Source organism: Camponotus vicinus, unplaced genomic scaffold, assembly GCF_025532165.1.
Source record: "Camponotus vicinus isolate PSW18456_S1 unplaced genomic scaffold, iyCamVici1.0 SCAF_7, whole genome shotgun sequence".
Taxonomy (NCBI): domain Eukaryota; kingdom Metazoa; phylum Arthropoda; class Insecta; order Hymenoptera; family Formicidae; genus Camponotus; species Camponotus vicinus.
The window spans coordinates 7,354,557-7,378,176 of NW_028141979.1; the positions used below are offsets into that span (position 1 = coordinate 7,354,557).

General features: G+C 26.9%; 3 protein-coding genes and 1 long non-coding RNA gene across 13 annotated transcripts in view; 1 reads left to right on the plus strand and 3 right to left on the minus strand.

Moving 5' to 3' along the window:
• Pde9 (phosphodiesterase 9) overlaps positions 1-23,620 on the plus strand; it is a 216,797-nt gene that overhangs the window by 5,510 nt on the left and 187,667 nt on the right. The window lies entirely within an intron of this gene.
• LOC145974876 (uncharacterized) lies at positions 3,795-5,429 on the minus strand. The gene is made up of 3 exons (XR_014439833.1): positions 5,172-5,429; positions 4,449-4,654; positions 3,795-4,070 (listed from the first exon to the last, which is right to left on the minus strand). It is a non-coding gene; the product is annotated as an uncharacterized LOC145974876 (long non-coding RNA).
• On the minus strand, positions 7,961-13,332 carry LOC145974474 (uncharacterized). Of its 3 annotated transcripts, none has more exons than XM_083104328.1 (9): positions 13,208-13,332; positions 11,088-11,266; positions 10,804-10,848; positions 10,389-10,613; positions 9,853-10,026; positions 9,509-9,685; positions 9,014-9,247; positions 8,678-8,842; positions 7,961-8,510 (listed from the first exon to the last, which is right to left on the minus strand). In XM_083104328.1, the coding sequence occupies exons 2-9, from the start codon at positions 11,194-11,196 to the stop codon at positions 8,383-8,385; spliced, it is 1,257 nt and encodes a 418-aa protein (XP_082960454.1). In that variant the 5' UTR covers positions 11,197-11,266; positions 13,208-13,332; the 3' UTR covers positions 7,961-8,382. The 3 variants fall into 3 exon arrangements, with proteins under 3 accessions (XP_082960454.1, XP_082960453.1, XP_082960452.1); XM_083104327.1 differs by having other exon boundaries at positions 7,963-8,510; positions 10,804-10,884; positions 11,088-11,263; XM_083104326.1 differs by having other exon boundaries at positions 7,963-8,510; positions 10,804-10,884.
• LOC145974471 (uncharacterized) lies at positions 14,881-22,683 on the minus strand. Of its 5 annotated transcripts, none has more exons than XM_083104316.1 (17): positions 22,558-22,683; positions 21,759-21,988; positions 21,370-21,573; positions 21,117-21,161; positions 20,790-20,894; positions 20,538-20,612; positions 19,477-19,608; positions 19,221-19,298; positions 18,849-18,998; positions 18,615-18,701; positions 18,209-18,430; positions 17,653-17,919; positions 17,227-17,391; positions 16,763-17,059; positions 16,515-16,583; positions 16,126-16,234; positions 14,881-15,862 (listed from the first exon to the last, which is right to left on the minus strand). In XM_083104316.1, exons 2-16 carry the CDS (start codon positions 21,868-21,870, stop codon positions 16,170-16,172), a joined length of 2,073 nt encoding a protein of 690 aa, XP_082960442.1. In that variant the 5' UTR covers positions 21,871-21,988; positions 22,558-22,683; the 3' UTR covers positions 14,881-15,862; positions 16,126-16,169. The 5 variants fall into 5 exon arrangements, with proteins under 5 accessions (XP_082960442.1, XP_082960441.1, XP_082960440.1 ...); XM_083104315.1 differs by having other exon boundaries at positions 19,477-19,605; positions 21,117-21,197; XM_083104314.1 differs by having other exon boundaries at positions 17,653-17,916; positions 21,117-21,197.

The window sequence follows — 23,620 nt, forward strand, 5'->3', positions numbered from 1 at the left end:
TGAAGAGTAACAAAATTAATTCAAAAGTTGTACATAACGAGAAATATTAAAATTTACGAAAAAGTTTAATATATTATCTTTTTAATTAAAAAAAGTGTTTAATTTTAATTTATCAGTTAGTTTTAAAATCGAAATATTAGATTTAGCTTTAGGGTATTGCTTAACATATTACATATTTACATGATTCATACTCTTAAGTGACAATAAATATATTAGCACGAGCAATTTTCTTGCTTCTCGATGTCATGAAATAATCGAAGCGACTTGCATGTGAATAAATCGTAAGAATTAAAACTTGGAGAACCTTTTCTGGTAACTTAATAGTATAATTTAACGCCTTGTTGTTCATACTGAGAATTGTTTATTATAAAACAATAGGTTATCGCGAATTCAAAGTGTAAATTTCGAGCTGTGGCTGCGATTTATCGCGAGTCCTCGGTAAAACAATCCGTCCTCGCGGCTGGCGAGTTAGAACGAAAGCCGCGTTAGTCGGTCGCATCTGTCAATAATTATTATCACGGACACGCAGTGCGTACGTCGCGTTTCGCGTTCCAGACGGCCGCTGCATGCGCGTTATCCGAGAAAACACAAGGCGAGCGATATCAACGACCTGCAGATACGACGCGAGAGACAGGAGTCTTCTCGTAACTGGAGAGAAAGAGAAGGAAAGAGAGTGAAAGATAGGTGACGGAATGAAAGATTAGAGAGAGATAGCGATGGTTACGGCACTTTTCGGGAACTTGAGCGTAATTACAGTCTCACTCCAGGATAATAAGGCCGCTAATTTATATTTTATATCGTAAGATTACTTTAGATAAATTAATAAAAAAAGAAATATATTAATAAAAAAGAAATATAATTAATAAAAAGAAATATATTAATAAAAAAATTAATAAAAAAATAAAACAGAAATATATCTTAAATCATGATTGTATATCAATTGATAAATTTACATTGATGGCTTTCAAAAACATAGTAAAAGCTAATAAAGTAAAATAAATTGAGAGGTATTATATGTATTTATTTTATTTTATTTATTATATTTATTTATTATATATTTTTATTTTATTTTATATATTTATTTTATATATATTTATTTTAGTATATATATTTGAAATAAGATCATGAAAATAGTGAAAAAATTATTTTAGTATATATATTTGAAATAAGATCATGAAAATAGTGAAAAAATATTAATAATTGAATTGTTGATTGAAGTATTAAATATATATATATATATATATATATATATATATATATATATTTAATACTTCAATCAACAATTCAATTATTAATATTTTTTCACTATTTTCATGATCTTATTTCAAATTGACAATATTTAAATTTCCTAACATTTCTCCAAGAAAAATCAAATAATTCTGATATATCTATGCAATCAAATGTAAATTTATTAATCTCGAGTTTATTGGTTCCGAATTTATAAATATTTTAGTAAATTGAAATTTCCTCAATGTGAGAAAAATAAATACGATATACGTAGTACATTTCCTTTAACGACATTCAATAGATCTAATCTAGAAAATATTGTTTTTGATAAATCTTTAGTGCCATGCACGATCGATAAATTGAATTAAGGTTTGGAAAAGCAAGTGGATAATAAAAATCTTCCTCTTGAGTTAATCTTAATAAAAACTTGTTTGGAAAACTTTAGTCTTTGCGAGAGATCGCATTACCCTTCTAGAGAGTTACGACGAGCTCTAAATTGATTCCGTCGATAAGAAAAAGAGGCTGTAGTCACGCGAACTATCTTCTCAATTGGCTTGATGTGTTCCAATGGCCACTCTTTTATTTAACTTTCATTCAAATCGCCTTGCATTTTTTCACTTCAAAAATGCCGATCGAGTATCATCGACTTCGAGTATCGAATGGAAATTATGCGACTCATGTTTTGTAATAATATCGAAAAATTGCCCTTCGACTTCGAAGATTATTTATAAAATATTATTTCAAGCTCAGATAGTTTTTTATATAAGAAATATTTCAAATGTGCAACGATCCAATAATTTAATAATTTAAAAGCTACCTAGGGATATATTTCAGTGGACTTAAGTGAGGCTATAGCGAAATGCGACTTCGCAGTTTCATAAATTTGTCGCAAAATTGAATTGCAAGATAACAATGGCTTCGTAGCGCGACACTTATTCGTAGTTATTTCATAAAGTTTGTTTTAGCAATTTAATGCGATTCGCATAAGCGACAGCAGCGAGAAATAACGATAGTAGTCGTGTAATCTCGGTGAAAAATATGTCTTTACGATTGTAATCGCTTGAGATTTTCTCGTTAACCAGGACGACAATTAAACATTCCATTATTTGCGCATATCTATTAGCATAAATGCCAATTATATAATTATCAATAATGATAAAGATACGCGATATATGAAATGCTTCGGAGCCGACAATTCATATGTGCGATAAGATCTCGAGCCTCGCGTTTCTCGAACCAGCAACAGAATTTCGAACTGGTTTTCTGCATTAAATTTACACTTTTGTTTGTTGATTTTCTGCAAAGCATTCGATCAATATATAGGATGAACGAGACTTTATTTCAATATCGATCTATCATCGAGCGTGTGAAATTTATTTTTTACGATGTCATGAATTTCGTCGATGATACTGAATATAAAATATAAAATCGATCGAATCATCATTTTTAGGATGATATTAGCAGTTTAACTTTTTATAGTTATTATGAAATAATGACACTGCTTCGTTGTCAATTTTATCAAATAAAATCGTCATATTTATCGGACTCTAAATTTGATAAAATCTTATTAATATAATTAATATTATTTTTTTTATACATATTAAAAATTCTTTGACAAGTTAAAGTTTTATAATAGAAGAAATTAGATTTTTTATTCATAGACTTATCGCAGGTCTTGATTTTAAATTAATGTTTATAGTTTATTATATTTTTTTTATATATTTATTATATATTTATTATATATTTATTTATTTATATATTTATTATATATTTATTATATATTTATTATATATTTATTATATATTTCTTTGATTGATGAGAAAGCAGGAAGTTTAAGTTTAACAAGAGAGGTAGGAAAAAATTGAAGATCTCTGTTTATGTCGATTCGATCCGATCCCGGAGATGACTCTGTTTACTTAATGGCGCTAGTACTTTTATAGTTAAGACTGTGTGCATTGTATGCATGTGAATTACGGAAGCTACTTTGAAAGTCTATTTTGCATATGCAAATATTTGCGGAATTTGATTTCCGCGATCGTCCCGTTTCGAACTCCACTCATAATCACGACGAACGTTATGACGAGTCTTGTATACGCGCGGTCGGAAACTCCTCTTCTATTATCTTCTGTATGGAAGGTAGCTAAATATTTGCCGGCTCCGACACCCGTAAATGTTCCTCGTTGCAATCACTTAGCTTGCTGAATGCTTTGTGCATGTTCATCATAATTGACCGTGCTTTCAAGCCGTTTGTTGCATTTATAGTATCTCCAACCTCGGTTTAATCGTTGTAATCTGTGTCGTTCATCTTTGTTACTATCTAGGAAATAATTTTTTGAAATTTGTATCACACATTAGAAAGCATATTTGTACAGTAAGTTTTACTGATTTTGATATTGTATACACAATTTAGAAACGAGATTTAAATACAAAGATCTAAGAGAAAAAGAGGAAGGAAAAAAGAGGAAAGGATGAGAAAAAGGGTGGAAATTGTCAATTATATAAATTTTATCATTTTACGAACTTAAATATTATATTAATATTAAAACATTGTATATACATCTGATTATTATTTCTTATGCGAATCTTTTTGCAAAAAAAAATATTTTATTATTTTTTATCTCTTGGGGAGTGGGTTACTTATCTGTTTCTTTCTCCATTATTTTTTTTAACATATGTATTATCATTTTCCATTGTCTATTTAAATTCTTTTCTTTTCTGTGCGACTAAAAACAATAGGAGTTTATATGATTACAAGCAGCTCTGAATTAAGATAACGAATTTCTTTCCAAAGTTGGATGTCAGATCTTTTTCTTCAAATATATATAGTTTATACAGAGTGTGACCTGTAAGCAAAATTATTATTATTAGCAAAGTACTGTAACATTTTCCTTCGAGAATTTAATTTATTATAAAAGAATGAAATGCATTTATAAAAGTTGATAAAAATCTAGATCTCGAGTTATGTACGTATATATGTTATTAATAAAATGGGATATACATATAAAATATGTGATATCGATTACGTAATATTGTAATAATAATAAAAAATATTGATATTTGCATCTCGCAGAATTTATATTCGAAATATTTGCAAATTAGCACTTGTATAAATGCATATATTGTAATATATGTTACATGAATATTATATGCAATAGAATGCGCGATCTATGAACTATGTCGTAGTGTTTTACGGTAAATCTTATCGATCGCGAGAAATATACCTCTCTTTTGCCCCGACGAATATCGTAACTTCTGGTTAATGGACATCGTCAACGACGATTAGTAGTCGCTGGTCTGCGGCGCAAAACGATTTGGACGGATTTCAGAAATGTGTTTGCTGGAGGCGCGCCGGTTTTATCGTCTCCGATGGCTTTGTTCACGCTTGATCCACATAAGCGGTCCTTAATCGACCTTGCATTGGCCGTCTCTGTTCACAAACAGAAATGAAAAGAGCTTTCGCGTGACAGATTCTTATTTCTTCTTTCCTTTTACATACTTTTCTTTTTTTTTTTTTCATATCGAGATTCTGAACAAAGTTAGCACGATATAGACAACTGCCGAAATTTCACGCACCAATTTAAGACTAGATGATGCTATCATAAATGTGATGATGTCACTTATTCAAATCTTTTTCTTTTTAATTTTATATATGATTTTTTTTTTTGTAAAATTCGCATTATTAAGAATTTTTTCCACGACATGTTGTATTTGATAGTATCTGAGAATTATTTACAAAACACGTAACTCTCTTATTAAATATATTTCTAATATTTTAAGAATTTAATATTTTTTAATATTGTAAGAATATTATATTTTTATATATTTTTTTATAAAATTCACTTTTATTTTCTTAACGAAATTTTAAATACCTTATAAAATTTATAAATCTAAAATATATAAAATAATATAAATGTAGAAATATTATATATATATGTTTTTCTTACCTTTTTAGAGCTTTTTTCTCTGTGTATCGTGTTAAAATAAATTGCTTTTATTACTACTTGTCACTTGTAACTTCCCACTTCTAACTGCCAGCACAACTGCCACTCGCCACAGTTAATTTCCACGTTACAGGGACAAATAAACACAAGAAAATATTGAACTCGTATGTTTACATGTTCGTGATAGTTTTTAACTTTCATGTGTCCTTTCTGTAGAATTTAGAGAATGTGCCGCGCGCGCAATACAAATCATTGTGTTTAAAATGTGAATATTTAAATTAAACTAAGAATTTTAATTATTGAAATTCTCGACATTTATCTTCGAGCACGAAATTTATTTCTTCGATATTATGACGCTATGACTTTCATCAACAGTGTAAAAACAGTCTGTTTCTTTATTTGCTTTTATATTTTCCCCAGCTGAATAAAAAAAGAGAGAAATTAAGAATATTAATCTAAAATTTATTTAAAAAAAACATATATTTAACACTATTTTTAATGCTAATGAATGAATGTAATTTTGAAGGAGGAGTGCAAGTTAGAAATGTAATCATAAAATTTATTTTAATGAAATATATGCACATATATACTTTTGTTAGTGTTATTTTTAATACAAACGAATATTAAAATTCCATAATGTTGAATGTATGTATATTTTATTCTTCTATACTTATTAGTTGCAATAACATATTTTTCCTACTTACCCGTTGAACCTTCTTTTTCTATACTTTCTCGTTCAGAATTGAGGAAAGCGGAAAATTTAAAATAGTAATCTGTAAAATTTATTTTGATGTACATATATACATGCACACATACTTAATGTTATTTTTAATGCAAACGTTTAATGCAAACATTAATTTTATAATGTTGTATGTACATTTCGTTCTTTCTGTGCTTATTTTTTTCCAAAATAATAGACAAATAAATAGAAAAATAAATTGTTATTACTTACCTTTGAGGCTTTTATTTTCTTTGTACATTTCTATAGATTTTCTCAAATTGTTTAAGAAAAGTAGTTTTTTGCTCACTTCTGTATTTTTACTAATTTCTTTTATTTCTTTATCTGCTTCTATCGAGATATATTTTAAGTGAAAAGGTGGCCAATGCGAAAGGTTCTGTGATTTATTTAGAAGCAATAAGAAATATTTTACAGTCATTTTTAAACAAAATTTTGGCTCAGAGAAAGAGATTATTTTTAATTTGGAAATCTGTATTTATTTTCCGAATATGGCGAAACTGGATCTTAGAACAAAATAATTTAACTCTTTCAAAAAATTTCATTACTTCAAATTCCTATATGTCAATAGAAATCAATGCTCACTTCTTACTTATGCTTTTTCAAAAAATTTTATCTAACTCTAACTTGAATTCTAGTATGTGCGTCCCATGGTTGATGAGTAGCCAACTATGCGAACAAATTTTTCGTTCAACAAGAAGCTTGACTTCTACTTTTTCCACAATAGTCAATTTTAGTTTAAATGATATTATGAATAGAATTAAAAAAATTCAAATTATACAAAACGTCAAAAATGATTTAAAAGATCAGTTTGTTTTCCCAAGGGAAGTACATAATCGTTTAGGTATTGGAAGTAATGAAAATTTAAGTGATATCCCAGATGATATAGAAATTGAAAACATTATTATGTCAGCTCTTGCAGAAGCTAAATCGGATCTTAATAAAGTTGGCATAAACAACATTCCTGAATTGTTATTCCTGAATTGGAAAAATATTAATTGTTTTCCAAAATTTTGGGAAGAAAATCCTGTGGAAGATATTGATTTAGATAATGATGAGGATGATAATTTAATTTCGAATTTTGAATCAGAATTAGATACTACAACACAAGTTGAGTCCGAAGTTGATTCAATGTTAGAAACAAGATTACAAATTGATTTGGTCTCTGAAACTCTTAATTTTGATGATGATCAATTGGATGATAACCTTTGTTTAAAAGATTATGTTGATGATCCAGAATTTATTAAGAAAAAAGATAGTATAGAAAGGTCGCCGTTTGTAAAACTAGTTCTAGCAAACCAAACAAAAATAGTTAAAAAATCATCTCTTTGTTGGTTATTTAATAATAATAAAAAATTAAGCAATGACAGATTATTGCGTGTCAGACAAAATCCCACGAGTTCTCACAATATAAGTCATCAAATAGATACTGAAAATGACAATGCGGAGTTTGTAATAAATACTGAAATGTATTACGCTGTTTATTATGACACTGGATGGTATATAGGGAGGGTCTTGGAAAAATTAACTAATCAGTTGTTTAAAATAAAATGTCTGTCTCAAAATTTAGAAGTTTTTAAGTGGCCACGAAAAGATGATATTCAGGAAGTTGAGAATAGATACATATTTTATGGTCCTATTAATATGCAGGTTAATTCTTTAACTATTTCTCAGTCTGATAGAAAACTGATTATAAAACAATTCAAAAAAATTAAAAAAAAGTTTTAGTTACGTCAGAAACTGTAATAATGTTTAAGTACATACACATAAAAGTTTTCAGATTTTTGTTTCACAAATGTACCTTTTTATTTATGACTTGATTAGTCGCAAAAGTTTAAATTTAACACAAGTTGTGATATCGTTTAACAAAGAGTCTTTGTTAAATGATACTATTGGTATTCTGTTTTTTTTTTAATATTTTTCATTTTATATAAAATATAATACCTATTAATATTTATATTCAATTGGATATTGTTTTGTTAGTGTTAAAAAATCTCAAACATTACAAGTAGTCGAATTTGTTACTATGTATATATATATATATATATATATATATATATATATATATATATATATATATATAATACATATTCTGTTTGCGAAATTTTTGTATTTTTGTGTTCCTGTATGCAATAAAGATTTGTTTTGTAAAATTGCGTTTTTTTTTCTTAAGCAGTAAAAATCTAAAATCAATGTTCTCGAAGATACCTATCATAGTGGTCTATAGAGATATTTTAGAGTGATCTGAAGAAATAATACTTTATGTACTCGTATAAGGTAATCTTAGATTATCAAAGTAAATTCGGAAAAATCTCGAGTAATCCTAGAAAATTTGAGGTAATTTTAAATACTCTAAGATAATCTTGGGTAATATAAGGTAGTATTTGATAATCTGGAGTAATTTGAGGTAATATTAGGTAATCTTAAGTAATCCGAGGTAATTTAAAGGTAATCTGTATCAAGGGTAATTTTTGTACACTATAACCACGGATCACCATAACCAGTGACCAACCACTCGGCTTTTATATCTTTCTTTATCTTTTTTACTTGTTTGGCCGCTTCTATATTTTTTTTCTCCTCTTTGCCTGCTGTTGTATCTTTCCAGGCTGAATCGGAAAAAAAGAACAACTGTTTATCAAATTTATTTTAAACAAAACACATGTACACATAACGTTATTTTTAATGCAAACAAATATTAATTCTATGATATTGCATGCACATTTCGCTCTTCTATAGCTGTATCTGTTCAAAAAAATATATTTTTATTATTTACCTTTGAAGTCTTTATCACATATGTGCACCATCCTTTCTGCATGTTTACTTATATCTTCTAAAATTGATATGTTCTGTTTTTCAGTCATTTCGTCTATTTTTTTGTCGATGCTTGTATTTTCACTTGTCTTTTTTATTTCTTTGGTTGCCTCTATATTTTTTCCAACTGAATTGAAAAAAGCGAGAAATGAAAAATAGTTTGTAAAATTTATTTTAATAAAACGCGAATATACACATACTTAACATTATTTTTAATGCTAACAAATGTTATTTCCATAACATTGTATGTACATTTCGCTCTTTTATTACCTAGATTTTATATATTTTTATTATTTACCTTTGAAGTCTTTATCGCATTTGTGTGTCGTCGCTTCTTGTTTGTTCATAAAATTCTCTAAAATTGATATTATTTTGTTCTGTTTTTTACTGATTTCTTCTATTTTTTTGTTCTGTTTTTCACTGATTTCTTCTATTTTTTTCTGTTTTTCAGTCATTTCGTCTATTTTTTTGATGATGTTTGTATTTTCACTTATCTTTATTGTTTCTTTAGTTACTCCTATATTTTTTCCAACTGAATTGAAAAAAGTGAGAAATAAAAAATAGTTTATAAAATTTATTTTACTTCAGTGACTCGAAGTAGGAATTCACACAATTAGAAACGTTATCTATAAAATTTATTTTGATAAAATAAATACACACCTATTTAATATATTATTTTAAATACAACGATATTAATTCTAATAACGAATATTAATTCTATAATGCTGTATGTACATTTTGTTTTTCTATGTCTGAACCTTTCTATGCAGAAACATATATTTTTTGTACTTACTTTGGCGTTTCTCATATTCTTTGTTCTTTTTATCTTCTGTATCTTTAATTATCTTCTTTAATTTTTTGTTCACATTTATAATTTTATTCTCTATCTTTTCGATTCTTTTGATATTTTCTATTACTTTGGCTTCTATATTTTTTTTCTCCTCTTTGCCTGCTGTTGTAATTTCTCCAGCTGAATCGGAAAAAAAGAATAATTGTCTATCAAATTTATTTTTAACAAAACACATGTACACATAACGTTATTTTTAATGCAAACAAATATTAATTCTATGATATTGCATGCATATTTCGCTCTTCTATACCTGGATCTGTTAAAATAAATATATTTTTATTACTTACTTTTGAAGTCTTTATCATATTTGTGCATCATCGTTTCTACATGTTTATTCACATTTTCAGAAATTGATATTATTATTTTGCTAAGTTTTTCAGTCATTTCTTCTATTTTTTTGTCGACATTTGTATTTTCACTTGTCTTTTCTGTTTCTTTGGTTGCTTCTATATTTTTTTCAACTGAATTGAAAAAAGCGAGAAATGAAAAATAGTTTATAAAATTTATTTTAACAAAATGCGAATATACACATACTTAACATTATTTTTAATGCTAACAAATGTTATTTCCATAACATTGTATGTACATTTTGTTCTTTTATATATACCTAAATCTTTCTGTGCAAAAACTGGTAATACTAATTTGAAGTGGGAGTTCATTTGAGAAATATAAGCTGTACAATTTCTTTTGATAAAATTCATACATACATACTTAATGTTATTTTTTATGCAAACGAATATTAAGTCTATAATGTTGTATGTGCATTTCACTCTTCTCTATATACCTGGATCTTTCTTTGCAGAAATATATTTCTTTTACTTACCTTGGTAATTCTCATATACGTCGTCCTCTTCATCTTCTTCGTGCTTTTTATCTTCTATATCTTTACTCATCTCGTCTATTTTTTTGCCCGCTTTTGTCTTTTCACTCACTTTCCTTACTTTTTTGATCGCTCCTGTATTTGTTGTCATCTTTTCTGTTTCTTGAGTCGCTTCTATATTTTCTTTTACTTTCTCCATTTGTTTGCCTGCTTTTATATTTTCCTCGACTGAATAGAAAGAAGAGGGAAATTGAGAAAAAATATTTATAAAATTTATTTTTACAAAACACTTATACACATACTTAATGTTATTTTCATTCCTAATGAATGTTAATTTCACAATATGTACATTTCGCAATTTTATATATTTTATAGATCACATATTTTTCTATGCAAAAGCATATATTTTTTTACTTACTTTTCTCTTCTCCATTTTCCTTGTCCGATTCTATATTTTCTGGTACTAACACGAAATCGCAACACAATTCAGAAATGTAAACTATAAAATTTATTTTGATGAGACACATATACACACATACTTAATGTTATCTTTGATGGAAACATATATTAATTCCATAATGTTGTATGTAATGTTGTATGTAATGTTGTATGTAATGTTGTCCTTCTATACTTGTGTGTGTGCGTGTGTGTGTATATGTATGTGTGGATCTTGCTTTGCAAAAATATTCTCTTTTTACTTACCTTCGTTGTCTTCATCTGTATCTTCACTCATCTTCGCTATTTGTTTGCTCCTCTCTATATTTTCGCTCATTTTCTCAATCTTTTTGTCCGCTTCTGTATTCTTACTCATCGCTTTTGTTTCTTTGACCGCTTCTATATTTTCTTCTCTATTTCTTGGCCCTCTTTTATATTTTCTCCTACTGAATCAAAGAAAGAGAGAAATTAAGAACAATTATCTATAAAATTTATCTTGACAAAACACATGTACACATACTTAATATTATTTTTAATGCTAACGAATATTAATGCCGTAATATTATATATACAGTTTGTTCTTTTATATTTAGATTTTGTTTTCAAAAATATATATTTATTTTATTTACTTTCGTCTTCTTTATTTTTTTTACCCGCTTCTATATTTTTGCTCATCCTCTCTATTTCTCTTTCTACTTCTATATTTTCACTCATCTTGTCTATTTCTTTATCCGTTTTTGTATTTTTACTCATCGTGTCTATTTTCTTTAATTGTATATTTTTGTTTCTTGTTAATTATTTTAATTAGAATTTTTTTGCCAAAATCTGATTCTATAAATAGGAGCAAAATTACATAAATATTGACAAACCGTTCCGAATTATACATTAACTTTTTTTATGGTGAAGTTAAGTGACCGATTCTTTTCGGTATGTATAGCTTTTATAAATGAAAAGTTATTATATATATGTATATAATCAAGTGATATATTAACATTTTCTTTTTATGGAAAGTTTAATTTACTGAAAGTATTTACATTTTTTTATGGTTAAAATTTAATTTATTGAAAGTAAATTCTTGTTGATGTATGATCTTTTGAAACGCGAGTGATATTTGGAGTTTAAAAGATAAAGGAGAGCTATAATTTTATATTATTTTCATTTTGAACCTCACGCGTAATCGCAGTTCAAGTTTATATTGTCTTGTATTATTTCGTTGATTAATTAAAAATTTTTCTTTATGTGATATATACTTTATAAAAATTGATAAACTTCAAACTTTGTTTAACCTTATTTAAAAGAAATTCAAAACACATAAAATTACATATCATAATAAATATCTCGGTATATTCTAATAATAAAATTCCGTGTGTATATAATTCCCTAAATAACTTACTTAGAGCACGTAACTTATTTTTTACTTAATTTCAGTATTCAAAAAATATAAATAGCCACTTTTTTATATAAATATAAATATATATAATTATATAAATTATTAATATAAATAATTTTTTTATATAAGTATAATATTTAAATTGGATTAATAATTTTGATTCTATCTTTTCATTTATGTATATCTCCTAAGTCATATAATGCGTATGTAAGATAACTCACATAATATATGCACTTTTATGAATAACTTGGTTCGTCGAAAAATAGTAAGAATTGTATAAATATAAATACATATATATATAAATACATTCTTTAAATTGTATATAAGTATTATATATTTCTTAAATTTTTATCAATTAAATAAGTAATATATTTCATAAATATTTTCTACATATAATTCTTGTTATTTTTTAAATGAACTTTTAATGAATTTTTAATGAATAAGTTATTTGTAAAGATATGTATTTTATATGAATTATCTCTCTCTTATATACGCAACACTGATAAGAACATGGGCTATCCATTAAACACAAAGCAATACAATAATATAATATTAATGTTATAATTTCTCATTCAACAATATGTAATTATTGCATATTACATTGCAATTACATTGCTCAATGGAAAATTATAACATTAATGCACAGACTTCTATATAGACTGTTAATATCGATATTTGAGTGAAGCGTGGCACGATAGACAGCACATTAGTCTACTAAGCCAAAAGTCCCGGGTTCGATTCTTGGTAAAATCAAAAAAGAGAGATTACCACGTTCGGAACCGAACAAAGGACGGAGATGAGACAAATATCGATAAAATATACCGTTAAATATATAATAAATCCCCATTATAATAGGGCACCGTAAATGGCTGCCATAACTCCACGTGTAACATCGCTGGGCTAGTATAATGTATAGAAATCTATGCATTAATGTTATATTATTGTTGCTATGTGTTTATGGGTTGATTTGCTTATAGTATTAAATTACTATACGAACCGTCACACAGGAACGATCACAGAGAGAACTGCTACACTTTCTGTGTTAGTAAGAATTCACGAATGCGTGCGTGCTTTAAGAAAATTTCGTCAAAAATGTGCTCCGCACACTGCTAATGTTCTCGAGTGTTGTTAGCGTCATCTTTTGTCAAATAGCTCAACCAAGAGTACTATTACATTTATACTACCACATTTATATGTGTTGTATACGAGTATATATGTAGTGCGCACAACACTACTTTATGCTTCTATGCATGTGTTTATGTAGAGACAGAGAAAAATTATTCTATCCCGTTTTGACCAAATAATTTTTGCTCCGTGTCCCGAAGTGAATAGAATGGGGAAATAAGGATAAGGAGAATGAGATAAAGATTACCTGCTGTGATGGGACTCGAAACTCGGACCTTCCGGTAGTATCGCACGCGTTCGCTGATTCCCATTTTTCGGGATGCTTTATGTATTAGTATAAGCCATCGTTATTCAACGATGGACTCGACGTAATGGCGTAGGTGATAAATTAGATGGCTGTAATGCAAATTGCGCCAGGCGATTTTCTATGAATGAACGCATACGTATTGCACGTTGAGCTTTAATTTACTCGCGAGCGAATTTACTTGCGAAAGATAAGGAGGAGAGGAGGGGAGGGGTGCATTATGACGATTGCATCTAGCGAAGGAGATGATGTGTATGTGTGTGTGTATGGGAGATCACAATATTTTTCCTGCGTTATATGGATGTCCGTCGTTTATCGAACGACCTTTGTTATTGCAAAAGTCGACAATGGGCGCTTATAGTGTATAATATATGAGCGCAGAGTTGCCATCCTTTTTCATTAGATCACTATATATTTATTGAAATATTTGATTGTATCTTGACCAAGTTTTGCCTCAATTTAATTTATAATGGAAGCGATGACAATTATGTTTTGCACTAATTTTTCAGGGAATATATAAATAAATGTATTAAAACCTCTATTTTTCTTTTTTTTGTTATTTTTAAAAAGATTTCCAACCATATGTTATCCTGAACAAACATGCTCTGTGTGAATCATTAATAGCGAGTCTGGAGGTAAATTCTGTCAGTTTCAAATATAAATTCGTAGTTTATTCGTTTCCGCAAGTCGTACGATTCGTCGGGCTTTCGAATTATTTTCCAATTAATTTCATATTTTCAACAGTTGCACACGTTAAGCTAGTTAAATTAATTGTATAGGATTAACAATAAAAGAAGGGAGTTCCTGTTTATTGTTTAAGGAGTCGAGTAGGGTATTGGTAGAATAAAATGATAAATATATCATGTATAGAGTTGTGACGACAATATAGCATGCCTATTAAATTTATTGAATATATAAAGCTGTCTTTTTTTTTTAAGGCTTATTGTTTCTATGGCAAAATAAGCGAGATATACATGATATACATATAAATTTATCATAAAAATCAAACTCCATAAGATTTTAAAAATTATTATTTCTAAGAATATGTGCGTATATATATTAATTTATAAAGATTGTTTTCGAATCAATAATTGCGATATATATGAATGAATTCTTAATTTTTTTATTGTAAAGTATTTTTTTTCTTTAATTGATATTGCGTGGTCTCTTAAATTGCTAAAAATATTCACAAAATGTTATTATAAGAAGAAAAGCTAAGTTACGTTTAGACACAGTTTTTATTGGAGGTAAAAGCAAAGTAGAAAGATTACAAAATAATAAAAAATAATTATAAAGTAACATAATAATAGAATAATCAACACACATTAATAAAATTGATGACGAAAATATTATAATTAATTGATAGATTTAAATTAAGTTAATTCAGGAATTTTATAAGAATTCCTTTCTGTCGCATAACCTTACCATACAGTATACAAAATATTTCTAAATTTTTTTTCTGAACACGATGTAAATTTGCATCTCCAAAGTAGAAATATCTGTAATATTAGTTGGCAAAAATAATAGAAAATAATTTTTTTTAAATATTATATATAAAATAATTTTTTAAGAATTTTGATGTAAACAAGTGAAATTAATCATTGTAATGATCTTTCTTCGTATTAAAGTAATGCGTAATTACATTTAAGTTCAACATAACAAATTTCAGTTTTTCTTTACATCGTGTATCACATATATTATACTAATTACATAGATTTATAAATTTATACTAGTTGCATAGATATATTTATAAATTTATACTAATTGCATAGATATATTGATAAATTTATACTAATTACATAGATTTATAAATTTATACAAATTGCATAGATTTATAAATTTATACTAATTGCATAGATATATTTATAATATAACATCTTAATGACAAAATCGGCGATCTCTCTTTTAAATTAAACGAACTTAAAATTTTTTCAAAGGAAATTATTGATTATAACAATTTTAGATAAATGAGATTAAAGTAAATGAATAAAGAAACGAAACCACACACACAAATAAAAAATCAAATATTGTCTCTATTATAAGAGATGTAAGTCGAATTTATATATGATGTGTAAATAAAGGGTTAATTCATTAAGGTACTTTAAAGAAAGCGTTCAGGATGGCCCCATTTTAGATGTACATCGTACTCTGATAACGGTTCTATTGCTCGACATATGCTACAATTAAATCTCGCGGTACGCTCCTGCATTTCCTTAAACAGTCCTGCAAAAAATAATTTTTTAAAATTAATGCCATTACAAGTATAATATTTTTTATGATATTAGTACACTTTAAAAATAAAATTCAAATATAAAAATTTCAAGCTAAATCGAAGAAAGGAACAGTAATATATAAATCTGTTATTTTAACGAAACATATATGCTTAATATTATTTTTAATGCTAACGAATTTTAATAATATAACGTTGTATATTTCGCTCTTTTTCACTAAATCTTTTTCTATGAAACATACATCTTTTCACTTACTTATATTTTTTTATGATCTCATTATTCATCTTGTTTATTCTGCTCTATTCTGCATCTTTATCCTTCTCTATTATTGACGCTTCATTTGTATTTACACTCATTTTTCCAGCTGAATTAAAAAAAAGAGAGAAATTGAGAATATTAATCTAAAATTTATTCTAACAAAAGATATATTTAACATTATTTTTAATGGTAATAAATGTAATTTTGAAGAAAGAATGCAAGTTAGAAATGTAATCATAAAATTTATTTTGATGAAATATATGCACATATAATTTTGTTAATGTTATTTTTAATGCAAACGAATATTTTTTCCATAGTGTTGAATGTATGTACATTTTAATCTTCTATACCTATTAGTTGCAATAACATATATTTTTCCTACTTACCCGTTGAACCTTTTTTTACTATATTTTCTCGTTCAGACTCGAGGAAAGCGGAAAGCTTAGAATAATAATCTGTAAAATTTATTTTGATGTACATATATATATGCTCATATACTTAATGTTATTTTTAATGCAAACATTTAATGCAAACATTAATTTTATAATGTTGTGTGTACATTTCGTTCTTTCGGTGCTTATTTCTGTCCAAAATAATAGAAAAATAAATAGAAAAATAAATTGTTATTACTTACCGTCGAGGCTTTTATCTTCTTTGTACATTTCTATATATCTTCTAAAATTCTCTAGAAAAAATAGTTTTTTGATCATTTTTGTATTTCCATTAATTTCTTCTATTTTTTTATCCGCTTTTTTGTCCTTTTTATCTTCTGTGTCTGTAATTATCTCCAATATTGTTTTGCCCGCTTTTATAATTTCATTATATTTCTTTATCTTTTTGTCTATATCGGTATTTTCACTCATATTTTCTATTCCTTTGGCCGCTTCTATATTTTTTTTCCCCTCTTTGCCTGCTGTTGTAATTTCCCCGGCTAAATCAGAAGAAAAGAACAATTGTCTATCAAATTTATCTTAAACAAAACACATGTACACATAACGTTATTTTTAATGCAAACAAATATTAATTCTATGGTATTGCATGCACATTTCGCTCTTCTATACCTGGATCTGTTCAAAGAAATATATTTTTATTACTTACCTTTGAAGTCTTTATCGCATTTGTGTGTCGTCGCTTCTTGTTTGCTGATATTCTCTAAAATTGATATTATTTTGTTCTGTTTTTCTGTCATTTCGTCTATTTTTTTGGCGATGTTTGTATTTTCACTTGTCTTTATTGTTTCTTTAGTTGCTCCTATATTTTTTCCTGAATTGAAAAAAGTGAGAAATAAAAAATAGTTTATAAAATTTATTTTACTTCAGTGACTCGAAGTAGGAATTCACACAATTAGAAACGTTATCTATAAAATTTATTTTGATAAAATAAATACACACCTATTTAATATATTATTTTAAATACAACGATATTAATTCTAATAACGAATATTAATTCTACAATGCTGTATGTACATTTTGTTTTTCTATGTCTGAACCTTTCTATGCAGAAACATATATTTTTTGTACTTACTTTGGCGTTTCTCATATTCTTTGTTCTTTTTATCTTCTGTATCTTTAATTATCTTCTTTAATTTTTTGTTCACATTTATAATTTTATTCTCTATCTTTTCGATTCTTTTGATAATTTCTATTTTCATTTTCATTATTTTGCTCAGTTTTTCAGTCATTTCTTCTATTTTTTTGTTCTGATTTTCACTGATTTCTTCTATTTTTTTGTCGATGTTTGTATTTTCACTTGTCTTTATTGTTTCTTTGGTTGCTTCTATATTTTTTCCTACTGAATTGAAAAAAACGAGAAATTAAAAATAGTTTATCAAATTTATTTTAACAAAACGCGAATATACACATACTTAACATTATTTTTAATGCTAACAGATGTTATTTACATAACATTGTATGTACATTTCGCTCTTTTATATATACCTAGATCTTTCTGAAATTCATACATACATATTTAATGTTATTTTTTATGCAAACGAATATTAATTCTATAATGTTGTATGTGCATTTCACTTTTTTTTATATACCTGGATCTTTCTTTGCAGAAATATATTTCTTTTACTTACCTTGGTGATTCTTATATACGTCGTCCTCTTCATCATCTTCGTGCTTTTTATCTTCTATATCTTTATTCATCTTTTCCGTTTTTTCATCTGCTTTTATCTTTTCACTCACTTTCTCCATTTTTTTATCCGTTTCTGTATTACTCATCTCTTCTGTTTCTTTAACCGCTTCTTCATTTTCTTTCACTTTCTCTACTTCTTTGCTTTCTTTTATATTTTCTTCGGCTGAATAGAAAAAAGAGAGAAAAATTATGTATAAATTTTATTTTTATGAAACACATACACACACTTAATGTTATTTTTATTGCTAACGAATGTTAATTCTATAATATCGTATGTACATTTCGCTCTTTTATATGTATATATTTAGATCTTTCTATGCAAGAATATATATATTTTTTGTACTTACTTTTGTCTTTTTTATTTTCTTTGTTCGATTCTCTATTTTTTCGGTCCTTGTATTCGTCCATGTATTTGCGCATAAGTTTAACGCAATCTACAAAATTAATTTGATAAATTTACATGCATACATACTTAACAATTTATTTTTAATACAAACGAATATTAATTCTATAATGTTATATTCACATTTCGCTCTTCTATGCCTGAATTTTTGCAAAAATATATAATTTTTATTATTCACCATAATATTCTTCATATTTGTCTGTCTTCACAAATACAATTTTGTACATTTTCTGTATAATTTTTGTTGCTTTCACCCATTTTTCATGTTCAAGCGTTGGTTCCATTTCATCTTCACTTTCTATTTCTTCGGCTTCTATATGTTCTCCGGCTGAATCGAAAGAAACGAGAGAAAAACTGTTATTTATAAAAAACTGTTATTTTTAAAAAACTGTTATTTATAAAATTTATTTTTACAAAATATTTATACACATATTTAATGTTATTTTTATTGCTAACGAATATTAATTTTATAATATTGTATGTTTCGCTCTTCTACCTTATTATACTTTAAATCTTTATGTGCAAATATATGTACTTTTTTTTTACTTACTTTTGCCTTCTTTATTTTCTTCGTCCGATTCTACATCTCTTTTTATCTTCAAGATTGAGTACAATTCAGAAGTATAAGCTACAAAATTTATTTTGATAAAATACATACATACATACTTTATATAATGTTATTCTTAATATAAACGAACATTTTTATAATTATTTCTATAATTCTACAATTATATGTTATATATTTCGGTCTTCCATATACCTGTGTGGATCTTTCTTTGCAAAAATATATACATTTTTTTTGTTACCTTGGAACTTTTTCTCTTCGTCCATTTCGTCGTCCATTTCATCTTCCTCATATTCCTCTTCTTCATCTTCTGTATTCATCCTTTCTATGACCTTTTTCCTGTTTACTTCGTGAGAAAGTCTTATCACTTCTTCTATCGCAAGTTTATATTTTGCGGTTGAATGGAAAAACAGAAAGATTAGGAACAATTATCTATAAAATTTATCTTACATATATATATATATATATATATATATATATATATATATATATATATACAGGGTGATTCAGTACTCATGGTACAAACTTTAAGGGGTGGTAGAGCACACTCTAACAATCATTTTTTGTATAGGAATGTATGGGCGCAAGTGACGCGTTGAGGCACAAACACAGAAAATAGACATGAAAGAAAAGATAAATTATTTACTTACAGCGTCGTTGACAAGTGCTTTTTTATAGCAATGTTTACAATAATTGCTCAAAATTCTCACGCCATTCTCGACTGTGCTATCGTCCGTCATGGGAGACTTTACGAATGCCGAGAAGGCAAACATGCATCTAATGTACGGGGCTACAAATGGTAACTGCCAAGCATGTATTACTGTTGGTGGACGCAATTTTGAGCAATTATTGTAAATATTGCTATAAAAAAGCACTTGTCAACTACGCTGTAAGTAAACAATTTATCTTTTCTTTCATGTCTATTTCCTGTGTTTGTGCCTCAACGCGTTACTTGCGCCCATACATTCCTATACAAAAAATGATTGTTAGAGTGTGCTCTACAACCCCTTAAAGTTTGTACCATGAGTTCTGAATCACCCTGTATATATATATATATATATATACACACAGGGTGATTCAGAACTCATGGTACAAATATATGTTATACATATGGTACAAATACAAATACAAATACATATGGTACACATGCTACAAATATATGTTATATATATATATAACAAAACACATGTATACATACTTAATATTAGTTTTAATGCTAACGTTAATTCCATGATATGTACATATATTTCGCTCTTTTATTCCAAGATCCTTTTATGCAAAAACATATATTTTTTTACTTACTTGTCTCTTCTTCACTTTGCTCGCCACATTCTGCTCTTATTGGTACTGACCCAAAATAAGGGTACGATGTAGAAGCTATAAAATTTATTTTGATGAAACACATACATTCTTAATGTTATTTTTAATGGAAACGAATATTAATTTATAATGTTGTATGTATACATTTCGCTCTTCTATACTTGTGTCTGCGTGCGTGCGTGTGTGTATGTGTATGTGTGGATTTTGCTTTGCAAAAATATTTTTTTTACTTACCTTCGTCCTGCTTATCATCTTTATCTTCTTTATCTCCCTCGTTCTTTTTATTTTCTATATCTTTATTCACCTTCTCTGTTCCTTCACTCTCTTTTATTTTTTCTCCTGTTGAATTGAAAAAAGAGAGAAATTAGATACAAAATCTATAAAATTTATCTTTACAAAACACATACTTAACACATACTTAATATTAACGAATATTAATTCCATAATATGTATATACATTTCGCTCTTTTTATATATGCCAAATATCTTTTTATACAAACACATATATATATATATATATATATATATATATATATATATATATATATATATATTACTTACTTTTCTCTTCTCCATTTTCCTTATCCGATTCTATATTTTCTGGTACTAACACGAAATGGCAACACAATTCAGAAATGTAAACTATAAAATTTATTTCGATGAGACACATATACACACATACTTAATGCTATCTTTGATGGGAACAGATATTAATTCTATAATGTTGTATGTACATTTCGTCCTTCTATACTTGTGTGTGTGTGTATATGTATGTATGGATCTTGCTTTGCAAAAATACTTTCATTTTACTTACCTTCGTCATCCTCATCTTCTTCGTACTTTTTATCTTCTGTTCTTTCTCCACTCATCTTCGGTATTTTTTTGCTCGTCTTTGTATTTTCGCTCATTTTCTCAATGTTTATGACCACTTGTGTACACTTACTCATCGCTTTTGTTTCTTTAGCCGCTTCCACATTTTCTTTCATCTTCCTTTCTTGGCCCTCTTTTATATTTTCTCCTATTAAATCAAAGAAAGAGAGAAATTAAGAACAATTATCTATAAAATTTATCTTAACAAAACACATGCACACATACTTAATATTATTTTTAATAACAAATATTAATGCCGTAATATTATATGTACAGTTTGTTCTTCTTTTATCTAGATTTTTATTTTCAAAAATATATATTTATTTTACTTACTTGCATCTTCTTTATTTTTTTTCTTTGTTTTTTTCCTTCTTATTTTTTTTCTTTCTTTTATTTCTTTTCTTTCTTTCTTTTTTTTTTCCCCCGCTTCTACATCTTTGCTCATCCTCTCTATTTCTTTATCCGTTTTTGTATTTTTTACTCATCGTGTCTATTTTCTTTAATTGTATATTTTTGTTTTTTGTTAATTATTTTAATTAGAATTTTTTTGCCAAAATCTGATTCTGTAAATAGGAGCAAAATTATATAAATATTGACAAACCGTTCCGAATTATACATTAACTTTTTTATGAGGAAGTCAAGTGACCGATTTTTTTCGGTATGTATAGCTTTTATAAATGAAATATTATTGTGTGTGTGTGTATATAATCAAGTGATATATTAACATTTTCTTTTTATGGAAAGTTGAATTTATTGAAAGTATTTACATTTTTTTATGGTTAAAATTTAATTGATTGAAAGTGGATTCTTATATGATGTATGATTATCTTTTGAAACGCGAGTGATATTCAGAGTTTAAAAGATAAAGGAGAGCTATAATTTTATATTATTTTCACTTAAAATCTCACGCGTAATCGCAGTTCATGTTCACATTGTCTTCTATTATTTCGTTGATTAATTAAAAATTTTTCTTTATGTGTTACATACGTTATAAAATTCGATAAACTTCAAGCTTTGTTTAACCTTGAAATTTTTTAATTAAATGAAATTAAATATTGATAAAAATATTACGAATATAGATTATAAATTATATGTAAAATATGTAAGATTTAAAAATATATAATATTCTCACATTTCTCCTTTTTGAAACTCGTCTCTTTGTCTGTTACCTCTGTTAACACACGACTTTCGATACGTGTAACGTGTCGCTTCTCACTCGCAACTGCCAGTAACTGTCTTTCGTCACATTATCCACACGGTTTGGGGCAAATAGATATACGTAGATATAAGAAAATATTGACCTCAAGTGTTTGTGTTTATAACTTCTCTCTAACCGTCGTTTCTCTCTAACGGTCGTTTAAACTATCTCTCCAAGATATTTTTACAATTCACAAATTATAAATATTAATATCCATTAAAATAAAGTGAAAATAGAAATGTACTTTTAGAAAAAAATTTGAACAGACATTACACAGAATAGGAAATATAGATATTTTATAGAAATCTATTGAAAAAATTTAAACATTATTAGTAATTTAATATTATGTGTATTAATATGTATGAAAAAGATGGAGGAAAATTAATTGTTTATTTAATACCCATATTTATAAAATATAATTTATATATATTTTTCACTTGAAAGTTTTAGCGTTTGTTTTAGCATTTATAGCAATAATAAACTAATTTTTTGACGCTTTCAAATTTACACGAGATAGCCCAAATATTCCAGAATTTTTTCGTTATCATTTTTATATACAAGATTGCGTCGTTTCGATGTTGCATATGTTGTGTGATGAAATAATTGATTGGCGTTTTCATCAAATTGCCAGTAAGCTTATAAAATACTTTTATAAAGTAGCTCCCTTTTATAATGAAAACTAATAATGTTAAAATATATTTATTAACGATTTTATGAAATCTCGAATTACATTAGTGAGGAAAAGAAGCAATTATGTAAGATTAATTGTTGATACATAATTAGCCTTAAATTATTTGATAGACACGACTTTATTTGACGTTGGTGAAGGGGGAGGGCAGCTTAATAAGGATCAAATTATTCTGTACAATTTTATAAAACTGTATTTGTGCGTAGAAAGAGCAAATAACTCAATTGCTCATTTTGTAAATTTAAAAGAAATTCGAAACACATAAAATTGCATACCATAATAAATATCTCTATATTATATTCTGATAAT

Excerpts from the sequence above, each read along its gene's own strand:
- LOC145974471 (XM_083104313.1), bottom strand. The coding sequence starts at position 21,870 with ATGAGCAAAGATGTAGAAGCGGGGGAAAAAAAAAAGAAAGAAAGAAAA. Across the intron at positions 20,613-20,789 it reads AGATGATAAGCAGGACGAAG|CTTCTACATCGTACCCTTAT; the intron begins GTAAGTAAAAAA and ends TAAATTTTATAG. Across the intron at positions 16,584-16,762 it reads AGAAGATAAAAGCCTCGACG|ATTATTATTCTAAGCTTTCC; the intron begins GTAAGTAATAAC and ends TAAATTTTACAG.
- LOC145974474 (XM_083104327.1), bottom strand. The coding sequence starts at position 11,196 with ATGAGTAAGAATACAGAAGCGGACAAAAAGATTGAGAAAATGAGCGAA. Across the intron at positions 10,614-10,803 it reads GGAAAATGGAGAAGAGAAAA|TCGAGGAAAATATAAAAGCA; the intron begins GTAAGTAAAAAA and ends CTTTCTATTCAG. Across the intron at positions 9,248-9,508 it reads AGAATATGAGAAACGCCAAA|TTGGAAAAAATATAGGAGTA; the intron begins GTAAGTACAAAA and ends TTTTCAATTCAG.